Source organism: Meriones unguiculatus (genome assembly GCF_030254825.1).
Source record: "Meriones unguiculatus strain TT.TT164.6M chromosome Y unlocalized genomic scaffold, Bangor_MerUng_6.1 ChrY_unordered_Scaffold_35, whole genome shotgun sequence".
NCBI classification, from domain to species: domain Eukaryota; kingdom Metazoa; phylum Chordata; class Mammalia; order Rodentia; family Muridae; genus Meriones; species Meriones unguiculatus.
This window is the reverse complement of record NW_026843712.1, coordinates 922,754-939,804: the sequence shown is the minus strand read 5'-3', so window position 1 is coordinate 939,804 and position 17,051 is coordinate 922,754. Positions and strand designations below refer to the sequence as shown.

Sequence of the window (17,051 nt, the reverse complement as noted above, 5' to 3'; positions counted from 1 at the left end):
TTTTATATTAATGAAGTATAGTCTCTTTTGATCCTACATAAGGATGGAAGGTTTTTTGTTTCAGTTTGCTTTATTTTTTTTCAAGACAGGATTTCTCTGGGTAGCACTGACTGTCCTGGACTCACATTGTAGACCAGGCTAGCCTTAAATTAACAGAGATCTACCTGCCTCTGCCTCCGCCTCCCAGAGTACTGGGACTAAAGGCATGTGCCACCACGCTCAGTTCAAGAATGGGAGTTTCAAAATCACATTTGGTAAAAGAAATCATGAGTTAACAGTAAGCATATTTCAGTGTTCATGAATACCAATCATTTATAATTTTATTATTAGGCTTCACATTTTTAAATTGGATATATGAGGATACATAAACATCAATAAGCAGTCTTACAGTAAGTATAACATTAATAGCGGCTATCAAAAACTATAAATCTGCCTCATGCAAAGTACATGTTCCTCAGAAAAATCTACTGAAGTTTGAATGTAAGACAATCCATCTGCAATAGCTTCTTTTTCTACATTTAACTTAAAGCGTATTCAGGGTTAATTATCCTATATCAACCAATGTTGATACTTAACTATAATCAATACTTTTACCACTTCCCTACCATTAAGTCTGAACAAAAAACAAAACCATTTTATTCCTTAAAATGCAATACCCAATTTTTATTTTTTAGTTCATATCCTGAATATTTTCATAATGCTGCCATTAATTTCAACACTTGAAAATAACATTTAACAGGAAAGACACTGAGAAAAAGTCAGAAAATAAATATCATTATTTATAATGATATTACCTTTAAACTAGATTCATAGTCTGTATTCACTTTGAACATGAAACCAAGTCGTAAATGAATTTCCTTGGCTCTGCAAAAACTAGGGTCAACATAAAGAACATCTTGAAATGCTCGAATTGCCCTGAAAAGAAAAGGTACAAATAAAAAATATTTTAAAATGCAATACATGTATTCTATATTATACAGGAAATGTTCTAGTTTCCTAACATTGAAATGCCAGTGTTTTTTTTTAAAACATCAGTATCCAAGTGGGTTCCCTAGTAAGGGGAAGAGACTGTCTCTAACATAAACTCAGTGGCTGCCTCTCTGACCACCTCCCCCTGAGCGGGGAGCAGCTTTGCCAGGCCACAAAAGAGGACATTGCAGCCAGTCTTGATGAGACCTGATAAGCTAAGGTCAGATGGAAGGGAGGAGAACCTCCGCTATCAGTGAGGGACTTGGAGAGCGGCATGAAGGAAATGAGGGAGGGTGAGATTGGGAGAGAATAAGAGAAGTAAATAAACTGTAATTAATAAAAAAATAAAATAAAAATGTAAAGAAAAAAGAAACAAATGAAGCTCAATTTAATTTTTCAGTTTTTCAACTTGCCCAACAAGATTTATTCTAATAACCATTGTAAGTGGTAAAAACTTTTGACCTTGCTCTGTAACTGGAGATGACCTTTAAAGATTCTTCTACTTCTACATCCCAACTGTTGAGAATACAGGAATGTGTCCCCAGACCTATATAACTGATTTCTTAGGTAATGGCAAATTCTTGAAAGGGTAAGAATATGAGGACTGTGAGGACTGTAATGTTACTTACATGCTATTGTAGAAGCTTTATTTTCCCTTTTACATTCTGGTATCTGGTAACAATACACTTAAATGCTATTATAAGAAATAATAATTTTTTTCCTCTTGGGTTTTCTATATTCTATTGTATTAAATAGGAAGTATTTTTACCTCAACACCAAAAAGAAACATCATTTCTTTAATGGTGGAGGGGTGAAAAAGGATCTATTTAGTTCTCACTGGCTGGCAACTCAGAGAGATCTTCATGCCTTCTGAGATTAAAGGCACAGGTGAACACATTCAGCATATATCACATTTTTATTAAGGACTAATATTTAGAAATGGAACAACTCTTTAATTCTAGTCCCAGAGACTTCATAATGCTTTCCGGCTTTTACAACTAGTTTTAGAGAAAGAGCTCAGTAGTTTAAGGATACCTATTACTCTTTCAGAGGAACCCCATTTGATTTCCAAGTGGCTCACAACTGACTATAATTGCAGTCCCAGAAAAGTCCATGCCTTATCCTGGTCTCTTCATACATTATAGTACATCATATGCACAAACACACAATGAGATGTACACAATATACACATATACTATGCATATATTTTTAAGAAGTTACAAAATGTCATTTTGTAATAATAACCACTAGAACATTATTTGTCCGCATTTTAAAAACTTACTGGTCAGCTGATATGCTTTTAAGAAGCAAGTAGATACAGATTCTTCTAACCTAATCAATAGATTGACACACAAGTAGATTTTTAGGTTACAAATATACTATTGTTGAAAAGCAACGGAAATCTTTGATGGCAGACCTGTGTGAAAAACTAAGTTCCTAAGAACATGTTCCATGTATCTTGTCATGGCTCCTCTGAGTGTTTTCTGGTTCCACTGTAGCTGTATCTGCCACACCACAATCCAAAAACAAAAGAGCAATTTTACTGAAATGTTGAAACCTAATTGTGAAAACTAAATACATAAAAATTTACCTCTTAAATTACTGCTCTTGGTTATTTGTCTGCTGATGAAAACTTATTACACTTTCCTATATTTATGTAAAAGGAATAAAGAATCAAAAGTCACTAGAATCCTATAAAGGTAAAAACAAAACTACTAGAAATACAAAGTTATATACATTAATATACTGTATTAATTATATACAGTATACTTCACTAGGAAAACCAGGAGTGAGTGAACTTACCACTGAAATGCATTGTAATAGAAGTAGACCAAACCAAGACCATATAAAAAAGCAGCATTCTGTAAAGCAAAATAAATTGTATTAAATTTTTGGTTGCTGCATATAATTAAAAAAAGAACAATGGAGGCTAAAGTGATAGCTCACTTTTTTTAGACCCTGTATGCTCTTACAAGACCCTGGCTAGATTCCCAACAGCAACATATCAACACATCTGTAACTCTAGTTCTAAGGAACCTGACACCCTCTTCTGGCTCTGTAGTATAGTACAGTATACTATATATAATATACTATATATATAGTATATAGTATATATGGCTCATATAGTATACAGACAAAAATATAGGCAAAATAAACATAAACATAAAAAAAAAGCCAAAAATGGTAGCACTCACTTTTAGTCCCAGTTTTCAAGAGGCAAAGACAGACAGATCTTTAAAAATACAAGGCCATCCTGGTCTACACAGAGTTCCAAGACACCACGACATATAATAAAGGCCCTGTTTCCAAAAACATAAATAAAAATAAAAAAATAAAATTAAAAAAAAACTTTTAAAATCAGTTATGTAAGGTTTTTACTATTCCAACAAGTGTCACAACATGCTTAATAGAACACTTGAACTAAGTCAAAGAAGAGAAGTCAAGTAATGTGTGTTGTAAATATTAATCGCCTCTTACAACAAATGGCACCCAACTAATCTAAAAATCCACACCCTTTAAATCATACTTAAACATAATTTGGTGGGGGTAATAAGCTCCCAGTGATAAAACCCAAACTTAAAACCTAAAAACTCCCAGGTCAATTACTGTCACTTTAAGAGAGACTCTTAAACCCCGCCAGGAGCAAAAGACAGCCTCCTGTGGGCAGACTTGAGACTTCCATAACAAAACTGGCTGCTGCTGCAGTTTAACAGCAGGGTAAACAAGCATGGCGCCTTTATACTTCGGCTGGCTCAGCTCCACAGCCATGGCGGGAAAGAAAGAAACTGGAGGCAGACAGACCTCCAGACAGAGTTTGGCCTAAACTGCATCTAAAATAAAAAAAACTGCCATGGCAGAGGGTGTTTTAATCCCTTTGGCTTCATTTTGGCTGTCATATTCATGGATCTAGTTGCAATATGTTTAATGGTGTTGGTTCTTCTCCATGACTTCGCCGAGAAAATTCAAAGAGAAAATGGGGAAAAAGCCAAGGATTGGAATACTAAGTTACTGATAAGAAAAGGGGCACTCTTCCTAATAATTAGATTAATAACGGTTAAAATCCAAAGCTCTCTGGCTGCAAGATACTTGTCAGCTCTTTCTGATAAGGGTCCGACAATTCACTGAAACATCAACAAAAAATAACCAACTGGGCTTTGTTTGTTACAGCGTAAACTGGCACAATTGATCCCAAACTTAAAATTTTCTTTTCTCTTTGCTGGATTTTCATTTAAAGGCTTTGAGTTACAATGATACTGTTGGTCAAAGCACATGCCTTTTTTTCCCAACACAAAGTAAAAAGAAACAGATCTCTTGAGCTCTGGATCAAGCTTATTTACATAATAAAAGCCAGGATGGCAACTCCTGCTGTTTAGCCATTTACACAGATAGTCTAAGATTCAAAATGACAAATTTTTCCTTAACGTTACCATGTATTTTTTCTTAATAATAGATGTTATATTCTTACTGATCTAAAGGTGGGATTCACATATATTTTAGGTTTATGTAAAGAGATAATGTCACACTGCTCTGGAAACTGCCTTATCCTTTTAAACATGAGACATTTATTTTCACAGGGGAATAATGTTGGTTGTGCCTATGTAAAAAAAAACAAAAGAAGCTTAAAGATGGCAAAATACATGCCAATCTAGTTTAGTCCTAAAAACTCAAAAATTATATTCATATGTTTAAAAAATAAAACTGTCCATCCCATATTAAAAAGGGGCAAGCCAAAAAATACCCACTATCTATGTAAAGTCCAGGTACAAGATGCCTAGGATATACTTAAATGCTAAGGGTAAGAGAGCTTACATGCTAATACTAAGAGAGTTTATATAAATGCTAGAGGTAAGAGTTTAAATAAAGTTGGGCTATAAAGGTATAACTGCCCATCCTGTATAAATAAGGGACAAGCCAAAAAATAGCCACAAACAATGTAAAACCCAGGTACAAGATTCCTAGGGTATGCTTATCAATGTAAAGCCCAGGTACAAGAGCCTAGGATATGCTTAAATGCTAAAGGTAAGAGAAAGTATAAAGCCCAGGTACAAGATGCCTAGGGTATGCTTAAATGAGTAAGAGAAAGTTTAAATAGTTTGGCTATAAAGGTGTAACTGCCCATTCTATATAAACAGGGGATAGGACAAAAGCTACGACATATATAAAAAGCTCGGGCTAAACCTCAAAACAAGTACAAGATACCTACGGTATGCTTATATTCAAAATTATAAAGTTTCCTTAAAACATGCATTTTGTCTTGTCTCTCTATTGGGAGGCTTCTCTAGGGAATCAGGTAGCAGCTTGGCCTAATAAAACAGGCACGCAAGAGCCCCAAAAGATATTTTAATCTATCTAACCTTGTTTTGATGATAATGATTGCATGTCCAATAATAATGGTAACTTATATTGCTGATCCCTTTACATGGGAACAACTCTGAAGCTGACTGAGAGATAAAAAAAATATGTTTTTAGCCAAAAACTTCAACAATACTTGGCCAATAAATCCTTGGCTATAATATCCTCAAAATGTATTATGCTAACCTTTTAATTTGCATAGATAAAATTGGCTTACAGTTTAGTTTCATCTTGCACATCTCATACATTTATAATTTTAGAACTCTATAATGCTTGTGAAAAATTATATGTTTGTAGAACAAAAGAACTGGACACAAGAGATGCTGGATCAAACCTATCAGAATTATTCTTCAGCATGCTGAGACATTGACACATCTGTTCCAGCATCTTGCATATTCCAGCATTCTGCCTGTTCCCACCTCAACTGCTTCAATTGCTGTTTGCTCAGCCTGCTCCCAAAAGCAGTTTCTTCAAAACTTTGAAGAAAGCTACTAATTTTAAGTGGTGCAGCATTTTAGACTGTTCCAAAGAGGACTTTTATTAAGCCTGAAATTTCTCAACATTCAAATGTTATTAAACCGCAAATGTTATTGCTTGCTTAATTAACCATTTTTATTTGGGCCCCCTACAGGATTTCTACATGTCCAAAATGTCAGCTAGAAGAAACTCATGAGAATAGCATCCAATTTCCTTTAAAGGGGATTGGGTATGTTTTTGGTTGTTTGCTATGGCTACAAAATGTTATTGTTATTGGGAGATGTTTATTAATAATGGTCTTATTCAAAGTAAAACAAGGAATATACAGGAATATTTTATAGAAATAGAAAAAAAAAGGTAGAATATTAAATCCACTCAACTTAAGGTTTTATTTGTTATTCCCAAATAAGGTTAATTTTAACTCTGGTATTGATGCAAAAATAAGTATTTTTAATCATTGGCATAAGCTTTACTATAATGATAGAAAGTCAAGGTTATTTCCAATACTTTTAAACTACTATTAAAAGGTGGTTAGGATATTAGGTATGCAAGTTAATTGTTATTCAACTCACAGTCATGTCAGACACTAGTCTAATTTATCACAGGAGTATACAACCTAGGTTTAACAGATAGATATGGCTTTGTATACAAATCAATTACATAAAGATAGGTAGTCATCAAAAACTTCAGAGACCTACAGAATAGAGAGTTATGGGTGACTGTTCAACAGCAAACTGTCCCTGTCAATTTTTATTTTTTGGAAGCTGCTAACATGCACTTCCTATTTACTCTCATAACTAATTTTATTCCTTCTCAAGTCTCTGATGGGACTGAAGACCAAATAGTTACAGTACCACATTTAAGCTTAAGTTGTTTAGAAGTTAAGAAATCTTTTCATATAGGTAATACCAATTAGGATAAAAGTTAATTTAGATACAGAACTTTAAACTTGTCAAGATAGATAGGATAATCAGATACTTTCTCCTCAGATACCTTCTCCATGTGCTAAATACACATGGACTGGATATTGCACATGTAGATTTTACCTAACAGTTTTCATAATTTCATAATTATTATTGTATTGAAAGAAAAGAAGCCTTTTATTGGACTTAAAGGGGGAAATGTTGGTATAATATTTTTTTTAATGTATACACCTTACCCTTGTTCATTCAAATACTGATTTCTCCCCCACACCACCCCCAACTCTCTGGTTTCAATCCGGATATTGCATTGTGATACTCATTCTAAGCATCCTGTCTCAACTCTTGTGTAAACAGGCCAAAATAAAGCAACTAGACAAAATGTTGAGCAGGGAGGAGCCAGAGGACAGGAAAGAGGGAGGAGCCAGAAGGCAGGAGATGAGTGGGAGGAGAAGGGGAGAGAGGGAGCTAGAAGAGCAGAGCTGGAGGAGAGATCTTGTAGGACATGGAGCATGAACCAGACTTAAGATTTCACAAAACACAAGTATAATATGGGAAATCTAATATGTTAGGAAATTGAGGGTTTAGGAGGGAGTAAATATTGCCCAGCATTGTGTTCTAGGTTAACTAAAAACCCAGTCTCTGTATGGTGATTTGGTTATACAGCTGTTTAAGATTAACAGCAAGCTTTACCAATAAATAGTAAATATTAATAACGTCCTATAACAAATGTGTAAAATAATTATTTCTAGCCAGGCAGTGATAGCACTTGCCTTTAATCCCAGCCTTCTGGGAAGTAGAGGCAGGTTGTTATCTTGTGAGTTCAAAGCCAGCCTGGCCTACAGAGAGTGTTCCAGGCCAAGGTTACAACAAAGAAACCTTGTCTCAAAAAAAGGCAAAAAGAAACGAAAAAGAAAAAGGTGGAAACTGGCAGCGAACAGTGCACAGCATATCTAAAGGGCACAAAATTTGAAATTCTAAAATTGGTGAGTGGAGGCCCAGCTGAAGCCAGAACATCCACACTGGGGCTTCCTGGGCAAGAGGGGACAAACCATGAGCTGGCACAGTTTGGATCCAGGCCACCCGAGGACATCTCTGGGGACTCAGAGTGGTGACTATTCAACCCCCCTGCACTTCCCCTTGCCCAACACACCAGCCTCTCTCCTCCGTGAAGGTAGCCTGCAGGGGACTCCACCCCAAGCACTAGCCTCCCTGTTTGGCTGAGATAGCAATGGATGCCCCAAGCATAAGCCTCCATGCTCAGTGACTGAAATGGCACAGGGAGGCCTTCCAGGTCTGCCGCTGCTACGGGGTGGTGGCTATTCTAAGCAGGAGCCTCCATGCTCAGTGACTGAGGTAGCACAGGCAGCTATCCCAAGTACAGGCCTCCCTGCCTGGCAGCCAAACAGTGGACAATCACTGACCTGATGGACCTCCTACACTCTCATTTGCCCCTGCAGGACCAATCTGGGAGTAGAGAACTGTGCTTTCAGTTTAAGCCAGCAGCTAGTTAGTGTCCCTGTGAGAGCTTGCAGAGCCCCAGATCCAGGGTCTTTCTATGCTAGCAGCCAGACATGTGATCCCTCCCACGCACTCACCCACTATGGGCAACAGAGGGATTCTTAGGACAGCATTCTGAACACTGAAGTCCCTGTACCGCGGGTCTACCAGTGGAATCCAGGCAAACAATTCCTGGAGCCAGACAGATCTGAATACCAGGAGGACATTGCTACAGGCTTGTAGGTCACTGAGGCATTCAGGGCAACTGCACATAGGCACTGAACCTGCGAACAGTGCCAGCATCTCCACCTCGGCTTACACTCCACCCTTCCAGTCATCTACAAGCTCTAGCACCCTGTCCTTCAAGGCACACTCCTTGCACACTCCTGAACGTACACACATGTGCCTGCTACCTTCTTCCCATAGCTACAATTAAAACAACAACACCCACTCTCAAACAGGTAGTCCTCTCTAATCATACTGAAGAATACTCCAGACAACAAAGAGAGACAGACCCAGTCTGCAGCACAAACTCCAGGAACAAACAATGAAGGCTAAGGATAAGCAGATGACTAGCAGTCAGCACAAGAACACATCCAACAAAAATCAGAATATCATGGCTTCACCAGCAACCCCACAAAAAATAAAATAAAATCAATGATCATATTAATTCATTGAATACAACAAAATGATCTCAAATATATTCTTATCCAGTTATTAGAAAAACATAAATGAACAAAGCTCTAAAGAAATAAAGGCAAAGAGAGCCAAACAAACATAGGCACAGATAGAAGCACAATCAATCAGTCGCATAGAGGAAACAAACAAACAAAAAAAATGCCATCATGGAAAGACAGAAATCCATATTAAAAAAAAAAAAAAGGAAATAGTGCAAGACATGAAAACAGAATTAGGATCAATAATGAAGACACAAACAAACTTGGAGAAAAGATCAGGAATTTTGTAAGAAAAGATTCTTACAAAGGTAAGAATCACCATTAGAATACAAGAGAATTCTTGTATTGGAAGACAGAATCTCAGGTGCAGAAGATATAATTACAGAAATTCTTACATCTATAAAAGAAAAATAAAAATTGGTAAAGTTCCAAATGTAAAATATCCAAGAAATCAAGGATGCCATGAAAAGACAAAAATCTATGAATAATAGGAATAGACAAAAAAAAAAAAAGATTCCAGCATATAAGGTCAAGAAAATGTTTTCAAGAAAATCATATTTAAAAAAAGAGAACTTCAGACCTATCTCTCTTATGAACATTGATGCAAAAATACTCAACAAAATACTCGCAACCCAAATACAAGAACACATCAAAGAAATCATACACCATGACCAAGTAGACTTAATCCCAGGTATGCAAGGGTGGTACAATATACAGAAATCCATCATTGTAATCCACCATATAAACAAACAGAAGGAGAAGCAACACATAATTGTCTCCTAAGATGCCAAAAAAGCATTTGACAAAATCAACACCCATTCATGTTTAAAGTCTTGAAGAGATAAGGGATATTAGCCACGTACCTAAATATAATAATGGCAATATACATCAAGCCTATAGCCAACACCAAACTCAATGCAGAGAAACTTTAAAGCAATCTCACTGAAATCAGGCACAAGGCAAGGCTACCCACTCTCTCCATATCTCTTCAATTTAGTACTTGAAGTCCTAGCTAGAGCAATAAAACAACTAAAGGTGAGCAAGAGAATACAACAGATGATATCATACTATCTATGAGCAACCCCAAAAGTTCAACCAGAACTCCTTCAGCTGATAAACACTTTCAGCAAAGTGGCAGGATACAAAATCAACTGAAAAAAAAAAATCAGAAGCCTTCTGTATACCAAAGGCTAGGGCCACGAAAGAAATCAGGGAAACAACACCCTTCACAATAGCCATAAACATAAAGTACATTGGGGTGACACTAACCAAGGAAGTCAAAGACCTGTTTGAAAAAAACATTAAGTCTCTGAAGAAAGAAATTGAAGAAGATATCAGAAGATGGAAAGATCTCCCGTGCTCACGGATTGATAGGATTAACATTGTGAAAATGGCCATACTGCCAAAAGCAATCTACAGATTCAACACAATTCCCATCAAAATACCACCTCAATTTTTTACAGACCTTGAAAAAAAGATTCTCAGTTTCATATGGAGAAAGAAAAAAACCCAGAATCTCCAAAACGATCCTGTACAACAACAGATCATCTGGCAGCATCTCCATCCCTGATCTCAGGCTGTACTACAGAACAACAGTAATAAAAACTGCATGGTATTGGCATAGAAACAGAAAGGAGGATCAATGGAACCGAATAGGAAACCAAGAAATAAACCTACACACCTATGAATACTTGGTTTTTGACAAAGAAGTCAAAACCATCCAATGGAAAAAAAGACAGCATCTTCAAAAAATGGTGCTGATCCTACTGGATGTCTACATGCAGAAAAATGAAAATAGATCCATATTTATCACCCTATACAGAATTAACGTCCAAGTGGATCAAAGACCTCAACATAAAACCAGATACTCTAAATCGGTTAGAAGAAAAAGGTAGGGAATAGCCTAGAACTCACTAGCATAGGAGACAACTTCCTGAACAGAACACCAACAGCACAGGCTCTAAGGTCAACAATCAATAAATGGGACCTCATGAAAATGAAAAGATTCTGTAAAACAAAAGACACTGTGGTCAGAACAAAACGACAGCCTACAGACTGAGAAAGGATCTTCACCAACCCTATATTTGACAGAGGGCTGATATCCAGAATATATAAAGAACTAAAGAAATTAAAAAGCAATAAATCAAGTAATCCTATTAAAAAATGGGATATGGAGCGAAAGGGAGAATTCTCTGTAGAGGAATACAGAATGGCAGAGAAACACTTAAAGAGATGTTCAACATCCTTAGCCATCAGGGAGATGCAAATCAAAACAACCCTGAGATTTCACATCACACCCAACAGAACAGCTAAGATGAATAACTCAAATGACAACACATGCTGGAGAGTGTGTGGAAAAAGGACAACCCTCCTCCATTGCTGGTAGGAACGTAAACTGGTACAACCAATTTGGAAGTCAATCTGGCACTTTCTCAGACAATTAGGAATAGTGCTTCCTCAAGACCCAGCTATACCACTGCTAAGCATATACCCAAAATTTGCTCAAGTACACAACAAGGACATGTGATCAACCATGTTTGTACCAGCTTTATTTGTAATAGCCAGAACCTGGAAACAACCCAGATGTCCATCAACGGTGGAATGGATATAGAAACGGTGGTATTTTTACACAATAGAATACTACTCAGCAACCAAAAACGAGGAAATCATGAAATTTGCAGGCAAATGGTGGCATCTAGAAAAGATCATTCTGAGTGAAGTATCCCAGAAGGAGAAAGACAAACATGGTATATCCTCACTTATATAGACCTATAAGATACAACAAATATAATGAAATCTATACACCTAAAGAAGATAAACAAGAAAGCAGACACAGGGTAAGATGATCATTCCTCACTTAGAAAGACAAATGGGATGTGCATTGGACATAGGAGAAAACAAGTAACAGGAGAGGAGGCGGAGTGCAGGGAATCATATGAAAGAAGGGGAGTTTGTATGACATGGAAAGGATAGGAACTCCACAAGGACCAAATATATCTGGCACAGGGGTCTTTTCTGAGACTGATACTCCACCAAGGGCCATGTATGGCTATAACCTAGAACCTATAGAACCTCTGCTCAGATATAACCCATAGTAGCTCAGTAACCAATTGTTTTACCATAGTAAAGGTGTGAACAGGGACTATTTCTGACAGGAACTCAATGGTAGGCTCTTTGACCTCCCCACCCAGCAAGGGAGAAGCAGTCCTGCTAGGCCACAGAGGAGGATTTTGCAGCCGGTCCTGATGATACCTGATAAAACAGGGTCAGATGAAAAGGGAGAAGGTCCTCCCCAATCAGTGGACTTGGAGAGGGGCAGGGAGAAGAAGGAGGAAAGATAGGATTGGGAGGGAATGAGGGAGTGGGATACAGCTGGGATACAGAGTCAATAAAATGTAACTAATAAATAATAAAAATAAAAACAACCAAGTTGCCCCTCAACTGAAGAATGGACACAGAAATTGTACATCTACACAATGGAATATTACTCAGCAATGAAAAACAAGGAAATAATGAAATTTGCAGGTTAATGGTGGGAACTCGAAAATATCATCCTGAGTGAGCTACCCCAGAAAGAGAAAGACGCACATGGTACATACTCACTCATATAGACATATAATATAGGATAAACCTACTAAAATCTGTACAACTAAAGAAACTAATCAAGAGGGAGGACTCTTGCTAAAATGCTCAATTCCTCTCCAGAAAGAAAAATGGATGGATATCAGGAGAAGGAGAAAACAGGAAACAAGTCAGAAGCCTGACACAGAGGACCTCTGAAAGGCTCTGCCCTGCAGACTACCAATGCAGATGCTGAAACTTGGGCTACCTTTGGGCAGAATGCAGGGAATCTTAGGAAAGAAGTGGGAAACAGTAAGATCTGGAGAGGACAAGAACTCTACAAGGAGAGCAACAGAACCAAAAAAATCTGAGCTCAGGGGTCTTTCCTGAGACTGATACTCCAACCAAGGCCTATGCATGGAGATACCTAAGACCCCTGCACAGATGTAGCCCATGGCAGTTCAGTATCCAAGTGGGTTCCACTGTAATAGGAACAGGAATTGTCTCTGACATGAACTGATTGGCCTGCTCTTTAATTACCTCCCCCTGAGGGGGAAGCAGCCTTACCAGGCCACAGAAAAAGACAATGTAGGCACTTCTGATGAGACCTAATGACTCATCAGATCCTGATGACTAGGATCAGAAGGAAGGAAAAGACCTCCCCTATGAGTGGACTTGAAGAAGGGCATGCATGCAGAGGGTGGAGGAAGGAAGGGATTGGGATGGGAGGAGGGAGGGAACCACAGGGGAGATACAAATAAAAAATAAAAACACAAACATAATTCTTTATAGACCTTGAAAGAAAAATTATCAACTTCATATGGAGAAATAAAAAGCCTAGAATTTCCAACAACAACAGATCCTGTAGAACGACAGATTGTCTGGAGGCATCTCCATCCTGATCTCAAGATGTACTACAGAGCAAGAGTAATAAAAACCAAACGGTATTGGCATAGAGACAGAATAGTGGATCAATGGAACCTAACAGAAGACCCAGAAATAAACCACACACCTATGGATATTTGATTTTTGACAAAGAAGCCAAAACCATTCAATGGAAAAAAGACAGCATCTTCATCAAATAAAGACGGTCCTGTATACAAAAGACAAAACAGCTAAGAAAGAAATTAGGGAAACAACACCTTTCACAATAGCTACAAAGGACATAAAGTACCTTGGTGTGACCCTAACCAAGCATATCAAAGAACAGGACAGAAGCCTATACCATAAAGGGCTTCTGATACCCTGATACCTGCAGGGTATCAAAGCAGATGCTGAGACTCAGAGCCTAACTTTGAGCAGAGAATGCAGGAATCTTATCAAAGAAGGGGGAGATAAAAAGACCTGGAGGAGACTGGAGCTCCACAAGGAAAGCTACAGAACCAAAAAATCTGAGCACAGGGGTCTTTTCTGAGACTCATACTCCAACAAAGGACCAAGCATGGATATAATCTAGAAACCCTGCTCAGATGTAGCCCATGCCAGCTCAGTGTCCAAGCGGGCTTCCTAGTAAGGGGAACAAGGACTGACTGTGACATGAACTCAGTGGCTGGCTCTTTGATCACCTTCCCCTGAAGGGGGAGCATCCTTGCCAGGCCACAGAGGAAGACAATACAACCAGTCCTGATGAGACCTGATAGGCTGTGGTCAGATGGAAGGGGAAGAGGATCTCCACTATCAGTGGACTGGGGTAGGGTCATGGGAGAAGAGGGAATAGTGACATAAGAGAGGGAGCTACAGCTGGGATATTAAATGAATAAATTGTAATTAATAATAAAGGAAATTTAAAAATAAAGACATAAAGAGAAAGACAGTGAAAGAGAGAGAGACAAAATTTGTTAAAAACCAGCCCTTCCTAAGAAATGGGATGGGAAGATATCCTAGAACTCCTCTTAGGAGACCAAAAGTAGTTAATAACAGGAAAACCATAAGACAATTCTCTTTGTATTTTGCTCTGGGAGAGGAGGAGGGAGAGAGGGTTAGGAAAGACAAGAACTTGATGTACATTTTGTTTTAATTAAGGCTCAGGAAAGATTATTTTGGATGTTAGAGTAATTGTTCTTTATGCTGATAAGCAACCTAAGTGCCTGTATGTTTAACTCATGACTAGATGTCCCTGTCAGAGTAAATGTATTTATATTGCCAGAATTTTTTTTTTATTTTTATTTTTTAAATCAAACCACTAGTAGATTCAAGAATTAATCTTATTGGGATGTGATGAAAAACTTTGGGTGACCTGTGTTTGTAGTTTTTACTCTCATAATTGTTAAGTTATTGTACAGGAGAGCCTTAGTTTGTTGGGATACAAGAAGCAACACAACAAGGTACATTCTCTATGACTTCTGGGGAGGGTGAACAAACGTTTGTCCTTAATAAGGCAACAATGACAGACCAAACACTAGGCTAGTGAATTTAGTTCCAGGAACAAGGATGACACAAAGACAGCTGCATACCCAAAAGTCCACTGCACTAGTAGTAATGATTTGAGAAAGGTGCTTCTGTGGAGATTGCTTTCTTGTACAACTTGCTGACAAATTGCCTATGAAGAAATACCCTTCACAACGATTGTTATACTTTGATCTAATAAATATTAACATTCAGGAGCTTTACTTTCTGTGGCTGATGAGTTTCTGTCTCTTAGGAAAGGTTTTCATTTGAAGTAAATAAATATCTATATAACAGCATGTGAAAACAGACATATTATTTAGGGTTTTGAGAAGGAAGAGATCAGCCTGTCTTTGAATCTTAACAGAAAACAACCACTCAGGACACATACTGTACAAGGAGCAAGAAAGTTAGTTTATGGTATTATGGGCAAAAGATATTTACTATATTTAAACATACACAGCATTTCTTGAGGGTTGAATTGGTGTTTTTAACCAATAAGTATTAATCTTAGGAGACCTTGCTGTAAATGTGAGGTGCCTACACGTAACCTATCAGTTTATTTAGGGTATAGAGGAAGTTTGCAGAAATACAAATAGGTTCTATCTAGTTCTAGGGAAGAGTGATCACTAGGAGTAGTATAAGTAGTTATGAGCCTTGTCTTGAAGGCAGTTTAACTTTTCAGAAAAATAGAAATTCAGGCAAAATAAAATTACAGTAATTTAGTAACATTACACTTTGTTTGCTTTGAAAAGAATTGGTGATATTTAAACACATGTAATTTAAAAACAGTAAATATTTGGATATTAAATAATTGCATTTACCAAGTGACTTAGGTTAAAATATTTTACTTTTAACTTAAAAACATTAAGATCTGCATTTCTTTTCGTTGCTACCTATAACACCTAAAATGTAGTCGTGAATTTGTTTACAATTTAAGAAACAGAGAGAAAATTAGACATGGTGGCACACCACTTTAACCAAGGACTCAGAAGGCAGAGGCTGGCAGATTTCTGAGTCCTAGGCTTGATAGTGAGTTTGGGGCGCCCTGTGTCCGGCTTTTGTCTCTGTGTTCTGGTAACCAGTCTGTAGTCTGTTGTCTCTTTGTTCTGAGAGCTGATGGGGAGCAGTCTAGAGACTGAAAAGGGAGTTAGCAGACATGCACGTAGTCTAAAGGCCAGGGGTGGAGGAAGACATTCCCAATTCCTGGAGAGGGCCTTGAGGTCCTTGTCAGGTTCCAGGAATATTGGATAATTCTCATTCCGTTTGGTGTCAGGTTCAGTTTACTAGGAATGTCTTGTTGTTTCTGTCCATAGTTTATCTTAACTGTTGTAACTGTCTCACCATTGTGGCTGTGAGACTGTCGTATCATGGTCAAACTTCATCTACCCACTTAAATCATGACCCACTTCCTGGGGGATAGGGAGGGAGAGGCAATACCAAGGTAGGTACACAAATGGGCAGAGGATGATTCAGGATGGAGCACCTGGCTTCAGGGAGGGGAAGAAGCTGAAGACCTCAAGGCTGCAACTAGTGAGCCTCTTGTGCACCTTGATAGGTGAGCTTCCCTTCCAGGAAGGGAAGCCAGGAAACTTCCACTATGGCTGATTAGTGCCCACTTCTCTTCCAGGGTCAATAGGTACTCTGGCACTGGGCATGGGAGGGTGGAGGCAAGGGGTAACTGCTATGATCCCCTGTGTCCACCGCAACAGAGTAACACTGCTGGCAAGCCCCAACTCCTTCCTTGATTTAATAAATAACAAAGTGTTCTTCCCTTGAAATTACAGCTGGAAGAAGTTAAGGAAAGTCTGTATGTGTTTTAATGTACGTGTAACTACTACATGTTTATCTCTGACAGGTCTTAATGTATAAGTTTACTATGATCTGTGTGTCTTGACCACAAATTAAATCTGTAATATCTGTAACAAAAAGTTAGCTCAACAGTTACAGAACTTCTTAGCTGTAATGAATTTTCTGTTTATTATCCTATCTCCTTTTAAACTAAGAAAACAACAAATCTCATTTTAAATGGGTATAATTTTTTTTATATATAAAGTCTTACAACATAGTGTAGATCTGATGGTAAAATATTAAGGTTATAAAAGTTGATTCAGATTAACAAACAACTGTGTTGTTGACTCTTGAAAATGGAGACTGTTCCATACTGCTATACCATAAAAGGCAATAGCAGCGGCAATGACACCTAATG

General features: G+C 37.8%; 1 protein-coding gene across 2 annotated transcripts in view; it reads right to left on the bottom strand.

The window, feature by feature from the left end:
• LOC110541982 (histone demethylase UTY-like) overlaps window positions 1-17,051 on the bottom strand; it is a 154,136-nt gene that overhangs the window by 109,914 nt on the left and 27,171 nt on the right. The window contains exons 5-6 of one of the 2 annotated variants that reach the window (XM_060376858.1): window positions 2,773-2,831; window positions 795-915 (exon numbers count right to left, since the gene is read on the bottom strand). The exons of the other annotated variant lie outside the window; for it this stretch is intronic. Of the exons in view, the coding sequence (XP_060232841.1) occupies window positions 795-915; window positions 2,773-2,831 (180 nt within the window). The remainder of the gene's footprint in view (window positions 1-794; window positions 916-2,772; window positions 2,832-17,051) is intronic. 2 annotated transcript variants of the gene reach the window in all.